This window comes from Giraffa tippelskirchi, chromosome 12 (genome assembly GCF_054371585.1).
Source record: "Giraffa tippelskirchi isolate mGirTip1 chromosome 12, T2T-mGirTip1v1.2.pri, whole genome shotgun sequence".
Lineage (NCBI taxonomy): Eukaryota > Metazoa > Chordata > Mammalia > Artiodactyla > Giraffidae > Giraffa > Giraffa tippelskirchi.
Genome location: NC_137286.1, coordinates 74,426,600 through 74,443,462, shown reverse-complemented (window position 1 = coordinate 74,443,462; position 16,863 = coordinate 74,426,600). Strand labels below are relative to the sequence as shown.

General features: G+C 33.9%; 1 protein-coding gene across 8 annotated transcripts in view; it reads left to right on the top strand.

Annotated features, from left to right (window-relative positions):
• Positions 1-16,863, top strand: part of TDRD3 (tudor domain containing 3) — a 197,371-nt gene that overhangs the window by 146,294 nt on the left and 34,214 nt on the right. For 5 of the 8 annotated variants that reach the window (XM_081550321.1, XM_081550322.1, XM_081550320.1 and 2 more), the window contains one exon: positions 4,831-4,956. In XM_081550321.1, coding sequence (XP_081406447.1) covers positions 4,831-4,956 — 126 coding nt within the window. Of the gene's footprint in view, positions 1-4,830; positions 4,957-6,468; positions 8,069-16,863 lie in introns of those variants that run through there. The other 3 variants (XM_081550325.1, XM_081550324.1, XM_081550323.1) reach the window with 1 other exon arrangement.

Here is a 16,863-nt window from a genome sequence, read left to right as displayed (position 1 = left end):
TGCTTTGCCATTTCTCCATTAAGGTGGAGCCAAGAAGTAGTTGGAAATTAGAGTTAGTTTATAGAACTAACATTGTCTGCCTTGGAGGGTTCACTTCTGTAGGGGGCTTCCCTGATAGCTCAGCTGGTAAAGAATCCACCTGCAATGCAGGAGACCCCAGTTGGATTCCTGGGTCAGAAAGATGTGCTGAAGAAGGGCTAGGCTACCCACTGCAGTATTCTTGGGCTTCCCTTGTGGCTCAACTGGTAAAGAATCTACCTACAATGCAGGAGACCTGGGTTCGATCCCTGGGTTGGGAAGATCCCCTGGAGAAGGGAAAGGCTACCCACTCCAGTGTTCTGGCCTGGAGAATTCCGTGAACTGTATATATATAGTCCATGAGGTCACAGAGTCAAACACGACTGAGCTACTTTGACTTTGTCTTTGTCTTTTTGTCACTTCTGTAAGATGCTTCTGTGAATGGTAAAGATGAAGGTGGAAAAAGTTCTCTTTTCGCATTGAACAATGTGGAGTTGGTGACCCTGACAAACAGAGGAAGTGAAAAATTTGAGTTCAAGTCCAGTAATGTTTGAAAAGCTTGGTAAGAAGACTCAGGCTTTCCATTGAAATCCTGTAAGGATCGTGTCCTAGTACTAAGTGCAAAACACAAGCAAGCCAGTATAAAGCCTAAAATCATCCCTGCACATGATCAAGGATATCTACTTGTACTCTATATGCCAGCTTCCCAAAATATAATCCTCTTTGAGGGAAAAGTAATATCTTTTAGAACTTCATGGTATTTCATATATTGATACAATGTCTGGCATCCTAAAAAAAATTATGAAGCATGGTTAAAAATATAGAGAGAATATGGATGACCAGAAACAAAGCAACAGAGAATAATGACAGTCCTAAGATATTCAGATATTTAAACTTAGACAAGTTGTTTAACAAATATTGAGTATTCAACAAACCATAATTGACTAGCTGCTAAGTGTTAGGTGCTTGGGATACATCCGATACTTTTGCCTGTGCTGTGAACCAAGTATCTTCAAATACCTGATCAGATTGTTATTAAAGCTTTACTTTCAACTGTAATTTTCTCAGAAAATCAATAATACTAAATTCATATATTGTCTCTACTGAATATACTCAAAATAATCTCATATAGCTTCTGAAAGGTGGTACCTAATATTTCCCAAAATATTTTGAGCTTTTAGAGGATTGTTGGAATAATTGATCTCCTAAAGGAACTACTTTGATTTTACGTGGATGTTTTTCAGTTTAGAGTGAAGGATGTAGGCTCTGTATAAATACACCATTAAGCAAATAAGATAAATAATACTCTGTGAAAGAGATGGCATTAGTTATCTTATAAAACCACCTAATTTAAGAGATAACTTTTAAGTGTCTTGTCAAGAATAGGCAACTTTCCAATTTTCTTCTCCGGTAAAGGCTTAAGAAATGCATTATCTGTAACTGTCATTAAGAAACCATAATCTTAATTGCATTATAAATGATGTTTTGGAGGCAATCAGTTCGTATCATTTAAAACATTGCTCATGATATCTTGCCTTCTCTCAAGCTTTACTTTCATAGCAGGATTGAGCATTTGGAACAATCCTTCTCCCTGTACATCTGCCATGACTAGTTCAGCTCTTTCGGCCCTATCAACTGGAATGTTGTGGCAGCCTTTAAAATGGTCTTCTTGCCTTAAATCTTATTGCTATTAAAATTGTCACTGGAACTGCCATCGCTGTGATCTTGTCATTCTTCCTGGTTAAAATCTTTCACTTGTAGTCTAGCATGCCTGTGGAGCCTCTATCAGCTGTCCCTCACTATGTTGTCCTATTGGCTGACCCTTCTCCCGTTGTGCCATAATTAATTTAAAACTATTTGTTATATCCTATACTCTTCTTCATGTTTTGTGTCTGTAACTTTTACTGGAACGCCTTTCTCAGTTGTTAGCTTGGCTAAATACTCTTCATCCTTGAAGATCATACCCATTGTCATTTGCCCCAGGAAGCTTTTCCTAGCCTTATCAAGTGCCATATCACTACACCTTTACTTTCCATGTTATGTAGAAGTCATTTTTTACACAGGTTATCTTTAGTAAGTTCCTAGAAGGATGTCAATTTGTTTTCCTAGGATATATATTATGATTGTTTGTCATTGTTGAACTTACCTGAACTGACATAATTGTCTAAAAAGCTTACAGTTGAAGTATGCCAGAAACACAGCAGTTTACAGAAGATGGAAGTGTAAGGCTAAGAAATAACTGAGGAAAGGAGAGATGTGGGTGTATAACTAGATCTCTTAAGATAAGGAAAAATTCTAGCATGGTATCTCTAATCTTCTTGCATTCAGATCTGGAAAAGAAATACCATGGATTAATTTAGTAACTTTTATAGTATGGAGTATACTAGTTAGTTGGGCTTCCCAGATGGTGCTAGTGGTAAAGAACCTGCCTGCCAATGCAGGAAGCATAAAGGACACAGGTTAGATCCCTGGATCAGGAAGATCCTCTGGAGGAGGGCATGGCAACCCACTCCACTCTTCTTTCCTGGAGAATCCCATGAACAGAGGAGTGTAGCAGACTGCAGGGTCACAAAGAGTCAGACACAACTGAGGCGACTTGGCATGCACACACGCATACTAGTAAAAGCAGATTCTTTCCTGGTACACCCACTGTAACGCTATTTTTGAAGGTTGTCAAGAATAAGAATTTTTGTTGTCTTTAGCATTTTTTGATTCTGGTGAACCCTTGAAGGTTACTGAACTCAGGCGTGGCTGCTTGCTGCTTGAAAGTCAATTTTTGAGGACCAAGTGTTGGGTTAAAAGGGAAGATGGCTTTGTTGAGGAAACTGGTGCTGTTCTGGGAAGAAGATGGACTCAGGACCAAAAAACTAGCTCGCCTAACTAGCTCTCCTTTGCTGATCAGGGGCAAGAGCTTTTAAAGGAGATATTTAGGGATGTGCAGGTAGATGGAGAGGTTAGTGGAGGGAGGCTACATGCAGAACAGCTCCAAAAATCATCTTGAAATTGGTCACGTAGTGGTCTTATCAGCATCATATAATTGTTTTAAGTACAAGTATTGTTCCCATTTTCTCGAGGCCAGTTCTTGAAATTGTGTAAGATGGAAGAACTTACGTCTTAACTACAGTCTGGTCCTCATGTGGTTTAACTTCTTCTGTCTAGTGGGGTTTTCAGTATCTGCAAAACAGCTCAAAGGATTTGACTCAGAACGTGTATCTGTAACTCTTAAGGAGAAACTGAAGGTCCTTAACTTTGCTTAATGGCTCAACTATTATTATTTTGTCTTGCTTGACTGTTTTCCTTTGTTTCCACATTTTTTCACTTCTCTGATCACATTTATTCCTTGGCTAAGCTTTTCTGTAGACAAGCGGCAGATGGAAGGCATGGGGGAGAAGGAGCATCTGTCCCGGGAAGGTCTCATGGGGTCCTGTTACACTGAGTCACTGTCAGAGTAGACTGTTATGCAAGAGCGTCCACCTGCCCTTGTTTGAAGAAAACTTTCCTTGAGAGTAAATAAGAATTTTAAGAATTTTCTGTTTCAATTTCATGTTCATTAAGCAACATTCAGACCTATAATTTGAGTCCTAAAAGGGTTGACCTATAGTGGAGGCAACACTCCAATCAGTTGATCTACTCCAAGTTGCCTTAACAGATACGTTAAAAATTGAAGTTGTCATGTGAATTCAGTTCCTGGTGACTTTGTGCATGGTTCCCAGAGCCAAATAATACTGGATAAACTGAAGAAATTAAAGGGTTTGGTCTTACAGTGTCTTAAATCCTATAAATCCTGGATGTAAGTAGTGTGCTTACTTCTTGCCTGGGGACTCTGCTTCACCACAGCTGCCTGTATGACTGTAGCAATGACAGTGAGCCTTTGCAGATTTTTTTTGGTCATATATTTCTGTTTTTTAAATAAATTGCTTCGTACTTGTACACTCTAATTAGTACATAAGAACTGTCTTACCAATGTCAAAGGGCTTCAGTGGCTAACAAGGAGACACTGAAGAACGCTAGTTCTTTTTGCACCCATTGCACCCATTCATTCTCTACTAATCCTCTTAGTTCTGAAATCTTACTACTGCTCAGTGTATGTCAGAACTCACATGGATAAGAGAATCTCTCTTTTTCCTAGCCAATTTATGATTATCCAAAGGTAAATTTTGGACTCTGTGGGAGAAGGCGAGGGTGGGATGATTTGAGAGAATGACATTGAAGCATGTGTATTACCATATGTAAAATAGATGACCAGTGCAAGTTCAATGCATGAAGCAGGGCTCAAAGCCAGTGCTCTGGGACAACCCAAGGGATGGGGTGGGGAGGGAAGTGGGTGGGGGGTGTTCAGGATGGGGAGACACATGTGCCCCTGTGGCTGATTCATGTCGATGTATGGCAAAAACCATAACAATATTGTGAAGTGATTATCCTCCAATTAAAATAAATAAATTAAAAAATGAATTATCTTAAAAATTATTTTCTTTAAAATATTATATATTTCAAAGTTGCTAAGAGAATTTATATCTTAGCTAAGAGATTTGTATCTTTAAAGTTTTCATCCTAAGGAAAAAATTTAACCATGTGTGGTGATGGACACTAACTAGACTTATTGTGGTGGTCATTTCACAATATATACATATATCAGATTATTATGTTTTCCACTTAAAACTAATACAGTGATATCTCAATAAAATTGATTTAAAAATGAGCTTTTAAAAAATACTAACATTGTAACATTTTGAGTATTTATATTTCCATCATGTATCACCTTATCTAGACAATGTTGATCGTCTTGTTTAAAACTCCTTTTTGTCTCCTCAGTTTTACCGAGCAGAAGTTGAAGCTCTTCATTCTTCAGGTATGACAGCAGTTGTTAAATTCATTGATTATGGAAACTATGAAGAGGTGCTACTAAGCAACATCAGGCCCATTCAGTCAGAGGCATGGGTATGTGATCCAAATTATGTACAAAGACATAAGCTGTTTTGAAGGAAATACATAGCTCTGAAAGATTAGTCATAGTAATACTAAATTTTCCAGTGGAAAAATGTTTTGTTTAAAACTAGCTACTCCTAAAGTAAGATTTTAATTAATAATTATCTTAAACTACAGTAAGAATGAGCACATTGCAATTGCTTCTCTTATATAATGCTTTGTTATATTATGTTTGGCAATAAGTGCCCTTATTTATATGTTTGCCAAAAATGTGTATGTGTTTTTGTGACTCTTTATGCATATTTTATTCTTTCCCAGTTTTTTACTATTTAAATTTGACGAAATTATGTCCAGCAGTTGTCAAATTTAAATCTCTTTTGGATACATGTATATTCTTTATTATCTTAGTTAAATGTAAAATTAAGAAAAACACTTTAAATTATATATGAATTCATCTGCATTTACTACACATATTTATGTACATGTGCAGGTTAAATTTAAATATCTTTGTTTAATAATATTTAATTTTGTTGCCAAATGTTACGTCAAAACTGACAGTTTTGTTGATATAATTTAGACAGTATTGACCTCATGGAGTCCATTGTATACAAGATTTATGTAACTTTACATAGAGTCTCAACTACATTTAGGCAAAAACAAGAGGACAAAGCATATTAGAATTTGTTTTATAGAGACTTTTTTTACAAATTTCTTTCTGTAATTTGTGGGTAGCTATTGATAAACTTATTACTAGAAACCTGATTTGTTGCTGTTTCCCTAAAATATAAAGATATACTAGAAAATTATATCATTTAGACAGTAGCCTTCATCATTGAAGCATACTTGTTTTCTTATGAACTGCTTTTGATCTAATTTTGATCCTTCAAGATTTTCCTGTCATGACCTCAGTGTCATTGCCTGCTTCACCCCCCCCAAAAAGAAGATAAATAAAGCTACAACAAAAATCTAGTAGCAGTAATCATATTTGGGCCCATGGATATTTTTTCTTGATCTTTTTATTCTAGAAAATTGATCATTTTCTAGGTAGCTTATTGTTTCATATTTTGCAATATAACATTCAAATCTTATACTGTATAATTAAGTAAGAGATCCTTTGTCTCACTCTCATTCTCTAAAGTTTAGCTGCTTTTTCCCTAAAAGACTGAAATACCATTAATGTCTAATTTATATCTTTTCTTGGAGAAACTTGGTATAACTATATCTTTTGCCCTTTTGATTCCCACATGATGGCTATTTTTATTCTCTTTTTTTAAAGTTAATACTCACATCTTAATGTAGTTATAATGGTAAAAGTATTTATTGAGTCTGTATTTCTAGAAGATGAGCCCAGGTTTGTTATTCATCATGTGATCCCAGTGTTAGCCATTACAAAGTCAAAAGAAAATTTTTACATTTAGGTTTTTTTTAGGAGATTTAATAAGAGATTAATTTTATTCTTCTCTCCCTAAAAAAATTTTAAGTTTCCTTACTTTGTTTCTTCTCTATTTCCTTTTTCTGTTCCAGAGTGGACATAACTGTTGAGCATCTTTCTTATTCCTCATTGTAGCTCTTCTACTCAGAGGTGTTTGGTGCCAAGTGATCTTTTTTCTTTCTAAGTCAGTGACATTTCCTTTTTCCCCTTTAATAGTCCTCATTGCTTTATTGATTTTAGGCCATTGTAAACTTAGCTGAACAATAAATGTATCACATGTGACAGCCCACGTAGTGATTCTGAACCACAGCAGTACTTTCATGCTCTCCGTACCTCATCTAGGCTTGACTGTGCTATTTTTTTTTTTTTTTTACCTATTTACTTTTTCTGCAGTTAACTTAAAAATCTTTCATGCTGTGCTAAGTCACTTCAGTTGTGTCCAAGTCTTTGCAACCCCATGGACTGTAGCCCACCAGGCTCCTCTGTCCATTGGATTCTCCAGGCAAGAATACTGGAGTGAGTTGGCATGCCCTCCTCCAGGGGTTCTTCCCAATAAGATCCATGAAATATTTTGCAGGAAGAGGCAGGATAGTATTATTAAATCTTTTGGAGATTCTGGTATTTCTTTTTTCCTAATTATAAATAATCAAATGATTGTTGATGTTTTATGCTTTTGCATAAATTAACATAACAGATATTTTTGGATCATGAACAGTATTATTGAGGATAATATCATCCTTTCTTCCTCATCTATGTGAATAATTGACTTAATTGTAGATGCAGCTCCTTTTTGAATAGAAACCACACCTTAACATATTATCACTCATCTCCATTAAAAAAAAAAAATGTATGTGTCCATGTACATAAAAAGCTTCTGAAGAAAAACAATCAGTGTGACTATCAGTACATGTAACATAGAATTAGTGTATAGTTCTGTTATCCTCTGAGAGTACTATATTGGGGTCTGTGAGCACTTTTTCTTTTTGTAACTTTGGAATTGTAACAAGTTTTGAGTTAATCAAAGTAAAATGTTCACTATACCAATAAGAAGGTAACTCCAATTGACCGTCATACTAGAAAAATTAAAGGGCTACAAAGGTAAGGTGAGGCTGATAGAAGCCTTAGCAGAGTAATTTACTCACACTGTGGATTGTGTAGTTTTTAACTTTTTTAACTCTTGTGCTACATATTACATTACTGTTTTTAATTGTGAAATGATTTCATATATTTAATTAAGATTTATGTTTGTTATTGCCATAAGATTTTGGAAAACCTCTTATCTTCCTAAATATAGCAATGAGCATTCATTGAGATTTTTTTTTAATAGTTTGCAGGGAAAATAACACAACCAAGAAGCCTGCGTATACACCAAAAATCTTTATAGATATCAGTTGTCTGTATTGTCTTAAAGGTGTAAGGATGAATTATTAAATAAAAGCATGAAATATTAAGAGATTCAATGACTAAGTTAATAGTCTCATAAGTGGAAAATTAAGACGAAAATCAAATTAATAGTTTAAGTGTTAATTTTTTTCTTCATAAAGTTTAAGAATTATTTGCCTTAAATCTGTCTGTAGACAAATTTCTAGTTTTCCCATCTATTTGTATATTTTCAGAACATACTCAGTGATGATATATTAGGTAATGAAAGTATACATTCTGATTATGATTAAATACTTTATTTCCTCCAAACTGATCTACTGAACTTTTTGTTCTGTCACCCTTGATTTTTTTCTTCTAGCTCGATTTAACTTGTTTTTTTCTTTTTTTAAACTATGGTAAAATAGTTAATTTTAGTGTCTTTATTATAGTAGTAAACTGTCAACATAATGTGAGATTCACAGCTCATTCTTAACTGGATAAATCCTATAATTTTTAATTTAATATTCTTTGTATGTTGCCAGATTTTCCTTATTTTACCAAAGTAAATCAATCATTATGTAATCTCGTATTATTTATAAAACTATATAGGGAGAAAACCATAATGGTGTTTTATTTTCTTGACCACTGTATACGAAACATTGGAGGCAAAGGAAACTTATTTATGTTTCTTGCAGCCATTTCCAAATTTACTCCTTTTAACTCTAAAACTAATATCAGGAAAACAGTAAAAAGATGCCACAGGCCACTTGGAATCACTCTTTAAAATGCCCTGGTGCTGCTGCTCAGACAAATCTTTTGTGCTTTTGGAGTTTGTTCCTTCTGAGTTACTTATCTAAATCTGGAGAGACAGTGTCAAGTCCTGATTTTCCCAGAATATTTATGACTTGTATGCCACTGAGACTTTTATATCCCAAGAAATATTTTAGAACATGCTCATTTCTAAACTTTTTGAAGTTTCATCGTGTTTTACTGTGAGGAAATGATCTCTGTTCAGCTATTCTTCCAACTAGCAAATTTATTGTATAGATTAGTTTTATTCAGTAAATACTTACTGCGTATCTGTTTAGGTGCTAGGCATTGTCCTGGATGAGGGGTATATGCTAGTACTCAGAACACACAAAAGTCCTGTGTACTACACAAAGTTAGTGAAAGTTATATTTCCAGTTGTGTGAAACAAATTTAAATATCTCGTGGGAGTCTTCATTTACCTCTTGAAGCTTTAAAACAAGATATAAGTGGGAAAAATCTTGTTTATTGATGTTTTAATTTTAATAGTGTTTAAGGTCTATATTTTATTTCTCATTTGAAGATAAATTATGGAAGAAGAAAGTGTGATTTAATGAATTTTATCTGTTTAAAATTTCTTATTGATTTTATCTATTTAAAAATAAATTTCCTTTTAGGTGTGTTTGGATGTCTTTTTAAAATAATTATATATTTTTTTCAGTTTTAGCATACTTTACAAAAAGAACTATTAATCTCAAGTTTTACTTTTGAAGTAACTTTGTGCAGAGTTTATATTATAATGTCATCCTGGGAAGCAGATTTTAAAATTACCTTTCCAAATTCAAATACTGTTCATAAAAAGCCATAAAGTATTCTACCACTAATAAAAATATTAAAGAGAAATATATAAACCCCCCATCCCTAACCTATTAATGAGGAAGGAGATAGAGAATTGTGATATGCAAATTAATGAGTTAAAAATGAATCTTAAGTGAATTATAACAAGGTCATGTTAGAAATTTTAAAGATGTAGGGATAAAGTTAGGCTATGTCTCATTTGTATTTGATATCAAAAGATCATAATAAATATTAAAAAGGGGACAATTGTTATAGAAACCATTAACTTCAAAGAGAAATTAGAATTATGTAACAGTGAGATTCTGCCAGTTAGTATCCAGTAAAAAGTACAGACACATATTTGATCATAGTCCAGAAGGTTTTTCATTTCTGCTAATAAATTCTTAAATAATTAATGGGTATAATTTACCATACTTAAATTTCTGCATAATTTGAGTAAGGTCAGTGACATACTGTAATGCATTTTCTTCCACTATACATATTTTTGGGATACTTCCTTTTCAAAAATTTCCATGTAAGCAGTGCTCATTCTCTTTTGCAATATAAACACAAAGAGTGTAGCTGTCTTATCTACATTTAAGAACATAATTTTCAGATTATAGGTGATAGAATTTGGGCGTTTCCATGCAATATCTTTTAGCTCTGTTTTAATAAAATTTGGTTGTATTAGATATGCTTTATTTATTTCTTAATCTACTTTTCACAGTTCCCACAAGAGATTGTGGATCATACAAAAAGATTTTACTGGAGATATGAAAGCTTCTGCATAGAGGGAGAGATGATTCATTCATAAATGCATGCCATGTACATTGATATATCATATATATGATATATTGACTTAGATATACATTGATGTCTATCTCCTGAATCCCAAATTCAGTTTGTGAATTTGAGATTATTATGAAACGTAAGAGATTATAATGAAAATCTTCAGAATCTAGTTTTGACTGGGCTACATTATTGAAGAGATACTTTATTTCACCATTTTATTACTACTCAGAAAATAGTATGCTATTTGAAGAACATGTACTAAAGTACCACTTGAATTTTGCTATCTGATAATTTAATATAATCTACTCAAAAGATTAAAGATGCTATATAAAAGCATCTTTAAAAAGTTTCCAGGTGATCTGAATTTTCCTTTATTAAACAGTGAAAGTACATCATGTAATTGTTTCATGTTCCTTTTTACTGAAGGTAAAAATAACAAAATAACATGGTAGGGGGTTACCTAAGATGTGCTTTTTTGTTTCTAACTTTAATTTTAATTCATAAAAAAGTTTAAACCTTATATTATTTAAATATTAAGAATCAAGTTAGCATAATTGAAAAATCTACAGCATTTTTTGGTATACATGAATAGAATCAGTAGATATGTTGATCTTTTATCTTCTAAGTCTCCCCTTTATTAATAGCAACAAAGTATGGAAGTATGGCACTGGTCAATGGAGAAGTAAATTTAAGGTGCTTTAGGTTTATGCTAAATAATGTGTAATTTTGATTTTTCTTCAAAGTAATCTTAAGGTGGATTCATGGAAGTAATCTACAGCCTAAGAGGGCTAGGATTGTCAGATGAACTTATCTTTTCCTTTGACATTTTTGATTCGGTCGGCCCAAGATTTGTTCTCTTTCAAGTGTAAATGTTAACTGTTTCATTTACTTTATTTATCAGGACTTTTAAAACTGTAATTTCAAACTGCACTCAATTTTACCATTCCTTAACGTATATATGCAGAAGATTTACTAATACACTGATAATAAAGTAGTAAAATAAATGAATTTGAGGAATATTTTTGTTTTGGTTTATTTATTATTCCTAAATATGTTATTTTTATATTGGGCATGTGCCTTGACTTGGCACTCATGTCAGTATATTTTAAAGATTTTTATAAATCTGAAGAGGCATCGTTATTGAATTAAAAAAAAAAAAACTGCACAGTTCTGTTTTTGATTCTTCCACCTGTACCTAAAAGGCAAAAAATATGTTGCTCATTGCAATACAGAATTTATTCCCTTTCAAATGGAGCTCCTGCGGTGTATCTTGTCAGTTCTAAAATCAGTAGTTGTGGTCCTTGATTGGTGATGGGCTATAGGAACTTAGGATACATGTTTGATTGCACACCATAATGAGTTATCAGTTGTCCATTTTCTTTTCTTAACCTTACATAGTCATTTGTGTTCTTTTATACTCTTGCTTTTTTCACCTCATTTATTAGTTATCTCTGTGTGTTTTCATTCTATTTCTTAAACATCACTGTATTTTTGACTTTGTTTTTTAAACTTTATTTTCCTTTACCTTTAGTGGGTGGTATCTCTTGATGCATTTGGTCACCCTTCCTACTGATCCTAATTTCCTGAACTTTACTGGACCTGTACTATTTATTTTGGAATCATGTGCAGTAGGCTTCACTATCACACCTCTAGGAAAGGAGTGGAGTTCATCTGCCTTGTGAAAAGCTCTCTGGTGTTATAGCTTCCAGTTCCATTAAATTTGGAAACTGCTGGCAAGAGTTTTATATGTTGGCTTGAAATAACTCCCTTAGTAGTGGCCTATCATTGGCTAAGAGCCCCATTCGGAAGGGACAGAAAGTACTGCAATAGTGAGAATTTGCCTTAAAAAAATATAGTTTGTTAGAAGTGAACATAATGATGGTGTTCTAGTTGAGCAGCTGAGATCATCATAAGGATTAAAAAGTTATTGTATTTTTGTACATACGTCTTCATGCCTAGTCCCTCTAGCTCAGGATTACTTCTGCTTCCTGGTTAAATAAATTTGGAAAATGCTGGGTTAAAAAATTAAGTGTATTTTTGATTATAGAATGTCTTTTAAATTTCCAAGAGAGAGACATATGTAGTGTCTATTGCTTCACAAACTTATTTGGTCATGGACCCCCCCCCCTTTTTTCCTGTATAAAATCTGTTATATAAAGTCTACAAGAGGTACTTTGAAAAACATCATAGCTCTTCTTTCTAGTTTTCAGATTTTCCATATAAAATAGATTGAAGACTTATCTTAAGAAACATTGTTTTGGATGTTCCAGACTTCTTAATAACATAATAGTATATTTTTATATTACAGATAGAATAAAAGGCAATTTCTCTTCAACCTTACTATGAATAGAGGACAAAATATATTTCTGAAATTTTATATCCCTTCTAAGCACATATGCTTTTAGTAGTAGTGTTTTATTACATAATGATAAAATTGAGATCCTTTTTTATGTGTCATTATACACAACTCACTGGCCTTTTAATTTTATTTTAACTTAATTCTAATTCTAGAAACTTTCATGTGCTAATAAGTTAAAGACTTTTTAAAATTATCATTTATAAAGACTCACATTGTAGCTTTTATAATATTGCTGGGTTTTCTTTTTATATAATTTTTGCCTAATAACCCGCATGATATTTATATGTTCCAGTGGTAAGGCATTTTCATCATTTGTTTATTTGTTATTCTCCAGTAAGCTAAAGCAAAATCTGCTTAATCAGCTTTTTGTTAAGCTGACAATTGGCTACTGAATCAAAAGAAAGTATCAAAGCAAGTTAATTCCACTGAGCATGTAGACATTAAGTGACGAAGAAGACTCCTAAAAGATCAACAATTCTGTTTTGTTTCAACATTTGTATTGTTCCTTTACTAATAGGCTTAAAATAATGTGGAGAAGGGTATTCTCGTATTTTTTCCTTATAAAGTGATCAGGTAATATAAATCTTATTAAAAAATTCCTGAATTTGATTATCAGTACTCAAATGAATTACAGACCAATAACTTGTGAGTATTAGTTCAGAAAGGCTCTAAAAGCTTTGGTCACAAATAAAGATATCCCTGATCTTTTTATGTGCCCTTATTAGTATTAATGCTTACTAAGAACTTGGCCTTACTAATAGTTGTTCTCATAAATAGAAAGCCTATTAGAGACTGAGATGTAGTGGAGCTAATTACAAAATGATCTAGAAATGATAAAACATTGGTCACATACCCAGTCCATTTAAATCATATGCTTGTATTCTTAGGAAATAAGCAAAACAAAATTTTCACTGACTGCGTTTTAAACTTAAATGTAAACAGTCCAGATGAGAAGTTAAAATATATAATTCCCTAAGAAAAATTAAAGAAAAATATAAAAACTTGAGACTGAGAACTCTAAATTTTGTTATTGAAGATTTCTTATAAACGGCCACAATAAAATCATTTTAGATATAATTTAGAAATGAATGTAAGATTTATATTTCAAGAAGATATGCACATTTTCCCATTGATTCATTGAAAACACTTAAAATTGGCTATGAAAAGGCTGAATATTCTATTAATTCTAATGAGTAGAATTGATTTAATGAAAGTAATGACTGAGGGAAGATATTTAAAGTAGGAAAAAAAGTGACCACAGAGAAGGTAAAATGTAGATTTGGTATCTTGGTTCTCAAACATTTTTCAAAAGAGTTTTCATAATAGTTTCAAAGATTTGACTGAAACTGCTAAACAAAAAAATTTTGAACGAAACAACTTAAAACAATCTCAATTATAAAAATAAGTTTTGCTTTCTGAAATGAGAATTGCTATGCTTTGAAGTTCTAATAAATTTCACATAAATGGCAAACTTCAGCCAAAAATACTTCTGACATTGTTTACTACCAATGGCCATTCTTAGACCCAAGGTTGAGAAACATTTTCAGGTTCTGTGTGCTTTATCCTGAAAGAATTTGATGCGAAGGGTCCCCGAGAGTCAAATGTCGGCTCAGCAAATGTCGGCTCAGCGTGGCCTTTGAAAGGAGGGGAGAGGGCAGGGCTGGCCTCGGGCAGATTACTCCCACCTCCCTTTTTGCCCCGCTTCAGCTCCAGGGGAGCTGGAGACACACAGGAGAAGTCAGAAGACCTGGGTCAAGTCCCGGCTCTGCCACTTACTTCCGGTGACTGACTTTGGGTAAGTTGTTTACTGTCTCTGGGTCTCAGTTTTAGTACAGTTACAGTGAGGATATAGGTCTATAGAAACTGAAAATTTTATTATCATAACCTGGCTTCCTTCTTCCCAGTTCTTCTGTAGTCTAGTATCCTTGCCTCTGCATTTTTAAAGCAGCCCAGAATGACAGCTCCTTTTGCTTTTCCCTATGTCCTCTCCATATTGGAACTCTCATTCCTATCCTCTGCATTCTTCAGAGTTAAGTATTCTAAGACTATAAAACCAGACTGGCTAAATTAATTTTCACTGTAGAGTGTGGGTTATGTTTCCCCTTTTCACCCTTCTCACTCTCACCTTTCTTTTTTAATCTCAGAATTATGTGCTTAGAAATGTCAGAGAATCTCCAGTGCACGGAAGTTTGGAGACAGTGTTGGCAGAAGGAAGTCCCTTAAATCACGTTATCCAGATCGCTTCTCCGTTAGTAAGGTTGATTGAGTACATGAGAGTATGATTGTGCCTCTTGTCCTCTTTTTCTCTACGGGAGAGGAGATGGAAATAGTTCAAAGATCTTCAGAAACGTCACTGAACGCCTAGATCCTAACTTGAAGAGTAATCATAGGGAAGAGACAAGGGATTTAGTGGCCATTTCTTTGGTTAGCTGTTTGAGTTCACATCATCTTTGATTCTCGGTAAACTCTAGCCTCCCTCAGCCAAACTAAACTTATAACACCTGTTATCTTTACTGGGTGCTCAGTTGATAGAGGCTGCATGGAGCTAAGAGGAAAGAGAATTTGCCTTCTGTGTGACATCTGGTTTCAGATCAAGGGATCTTTAAGAGGGCATGAGAGCTTCTAATCTGATCCAACCTTCCCCATAATCTAAGAATGCTTGATTTGGCTAGTGTCAATAATAGTAATAATAGCCCCTTATGTGAACTGCTTGCCATTAATACCTAATTACCATAGAGCACAATAACCATTACCCCTATTGTGATTAGATTAACTGTCTTAAAAACTGTATTTATTTTGTTTTTACAGCCTTGAACCATTGACTTATGCTTAACATGGTTTCTTGCTGAAGTAGCAGTGTCATCTTTCATACTAAAAATTAGAAATATTGAATTCTGATAGTAATCAAATGCAAATTGAAACAGTTAAGTACAGTGTTAAATGTGTGAATTAATGGGGAAAAAAATTAAATGATAGTGTTCATGCTGGCAAAGATGAAGTGACATGAGTACACTTACACGTTGCTGATGGCAGTGTTAATTGATGTAATCTTTCTGATTTTTTCCAGCCTTAAAAATGTTTATGCTCTTTAAAGTAATAATCTCTGCTAGGAAAAGAGAAAAGGAATAAATGCGTTTCTGAGAGATGGTCATTGCAGCAATATGATAATAGGAGAAACTAGAATCTTCTAAAGGACTTGAAAATAGACTCAAAGTAGTGATAGTGTATGTAGTAGAATTATGTACAGACTCTGGATATGTGTATATACTTATTTTTCAGTTTTATAACCTTTCCATAATTTTGTAGTACGTTTTTTTGTTTGAAAAAGTAACAGCAAGCAAAGTAAAATTAGCATGAAGAAAGTTGATCATGAGTAGGGAATTTTAGTCTAAAATCATTAAAATTTGCAAAAAGGATCTGAAAATAATAATGGGAGTAGAATAAATAAAAACATAAATGCTTTCTAATTTTGCCTTCATTGAGGTTAACAGCAACATGATTATGGTTTTCCATGATAAATTACCATGATCTTTGAGCTTGTTTCTGTCTATAATTAATACATGAAATACTGCTACAACTAAGCTAGTACAAATTACCACCTTCATTCAGTTTGTCCTTACAGCCTACTTCCCAATTCATTTCAAAATTCTCTTGATAACACTGCTCCCAGAACACTTAAACACCTTCAGAATTCTGTCTCTCCCATGTGCTTTCAAATGCTTAGAAAAATACGTTTCTTCTATGAGATGTTTACTTAATCAATACAGGCATACCTTTTATTGCACTTCACTTTATTACGCTTTGCAGGTACTACATTTTTTTTTTTCCACAAATTGAAGGTTTGTGACAAACCTGGTTAAGCAAATCTGTTGTTGTTCTATTGCCAAGTTGTGTCTGACTCTTTGTGACCCCAGGGACTTCAGCATGCCAGGCTTCCCTGTCCCTCACCATCTCCTGGAGTTTGCCCAAGTTCATGTCCAGTGAATCAGTGATGCTATCCAACCATCTCATCCTCTGTCGTCCCCTTCTCCCCCTTCATTTTTCCCAGCATCAGGGTCTTTTCCAGTGAGTCAGCTGTTCCCATCAGGTGGCTGAAGTATTGGAGCTTCAGCTTCAGCATCAGTCCTTCCAAAGAAGATTCAGGGTTGATTTCCTTTTAAGATTGACTGGCTTGATCACCTTCTTTTCCTCAGGACTCTGAAGAGTCTTCTCCAACACCACAGTTCGAAAGCATCAATTCTTCAGCACTCTGCCTTCTCTGTTGTCCAGCTCTCACATCCGTAAATGATTACTGAAAGACCATAGCCTTGACTATATGGACCTTTGTTGGCAAAGTGACGTCTTTGCTTTTTAACATTATTTAGCTTTCCTGCCAAGAAACAGTGGTCTG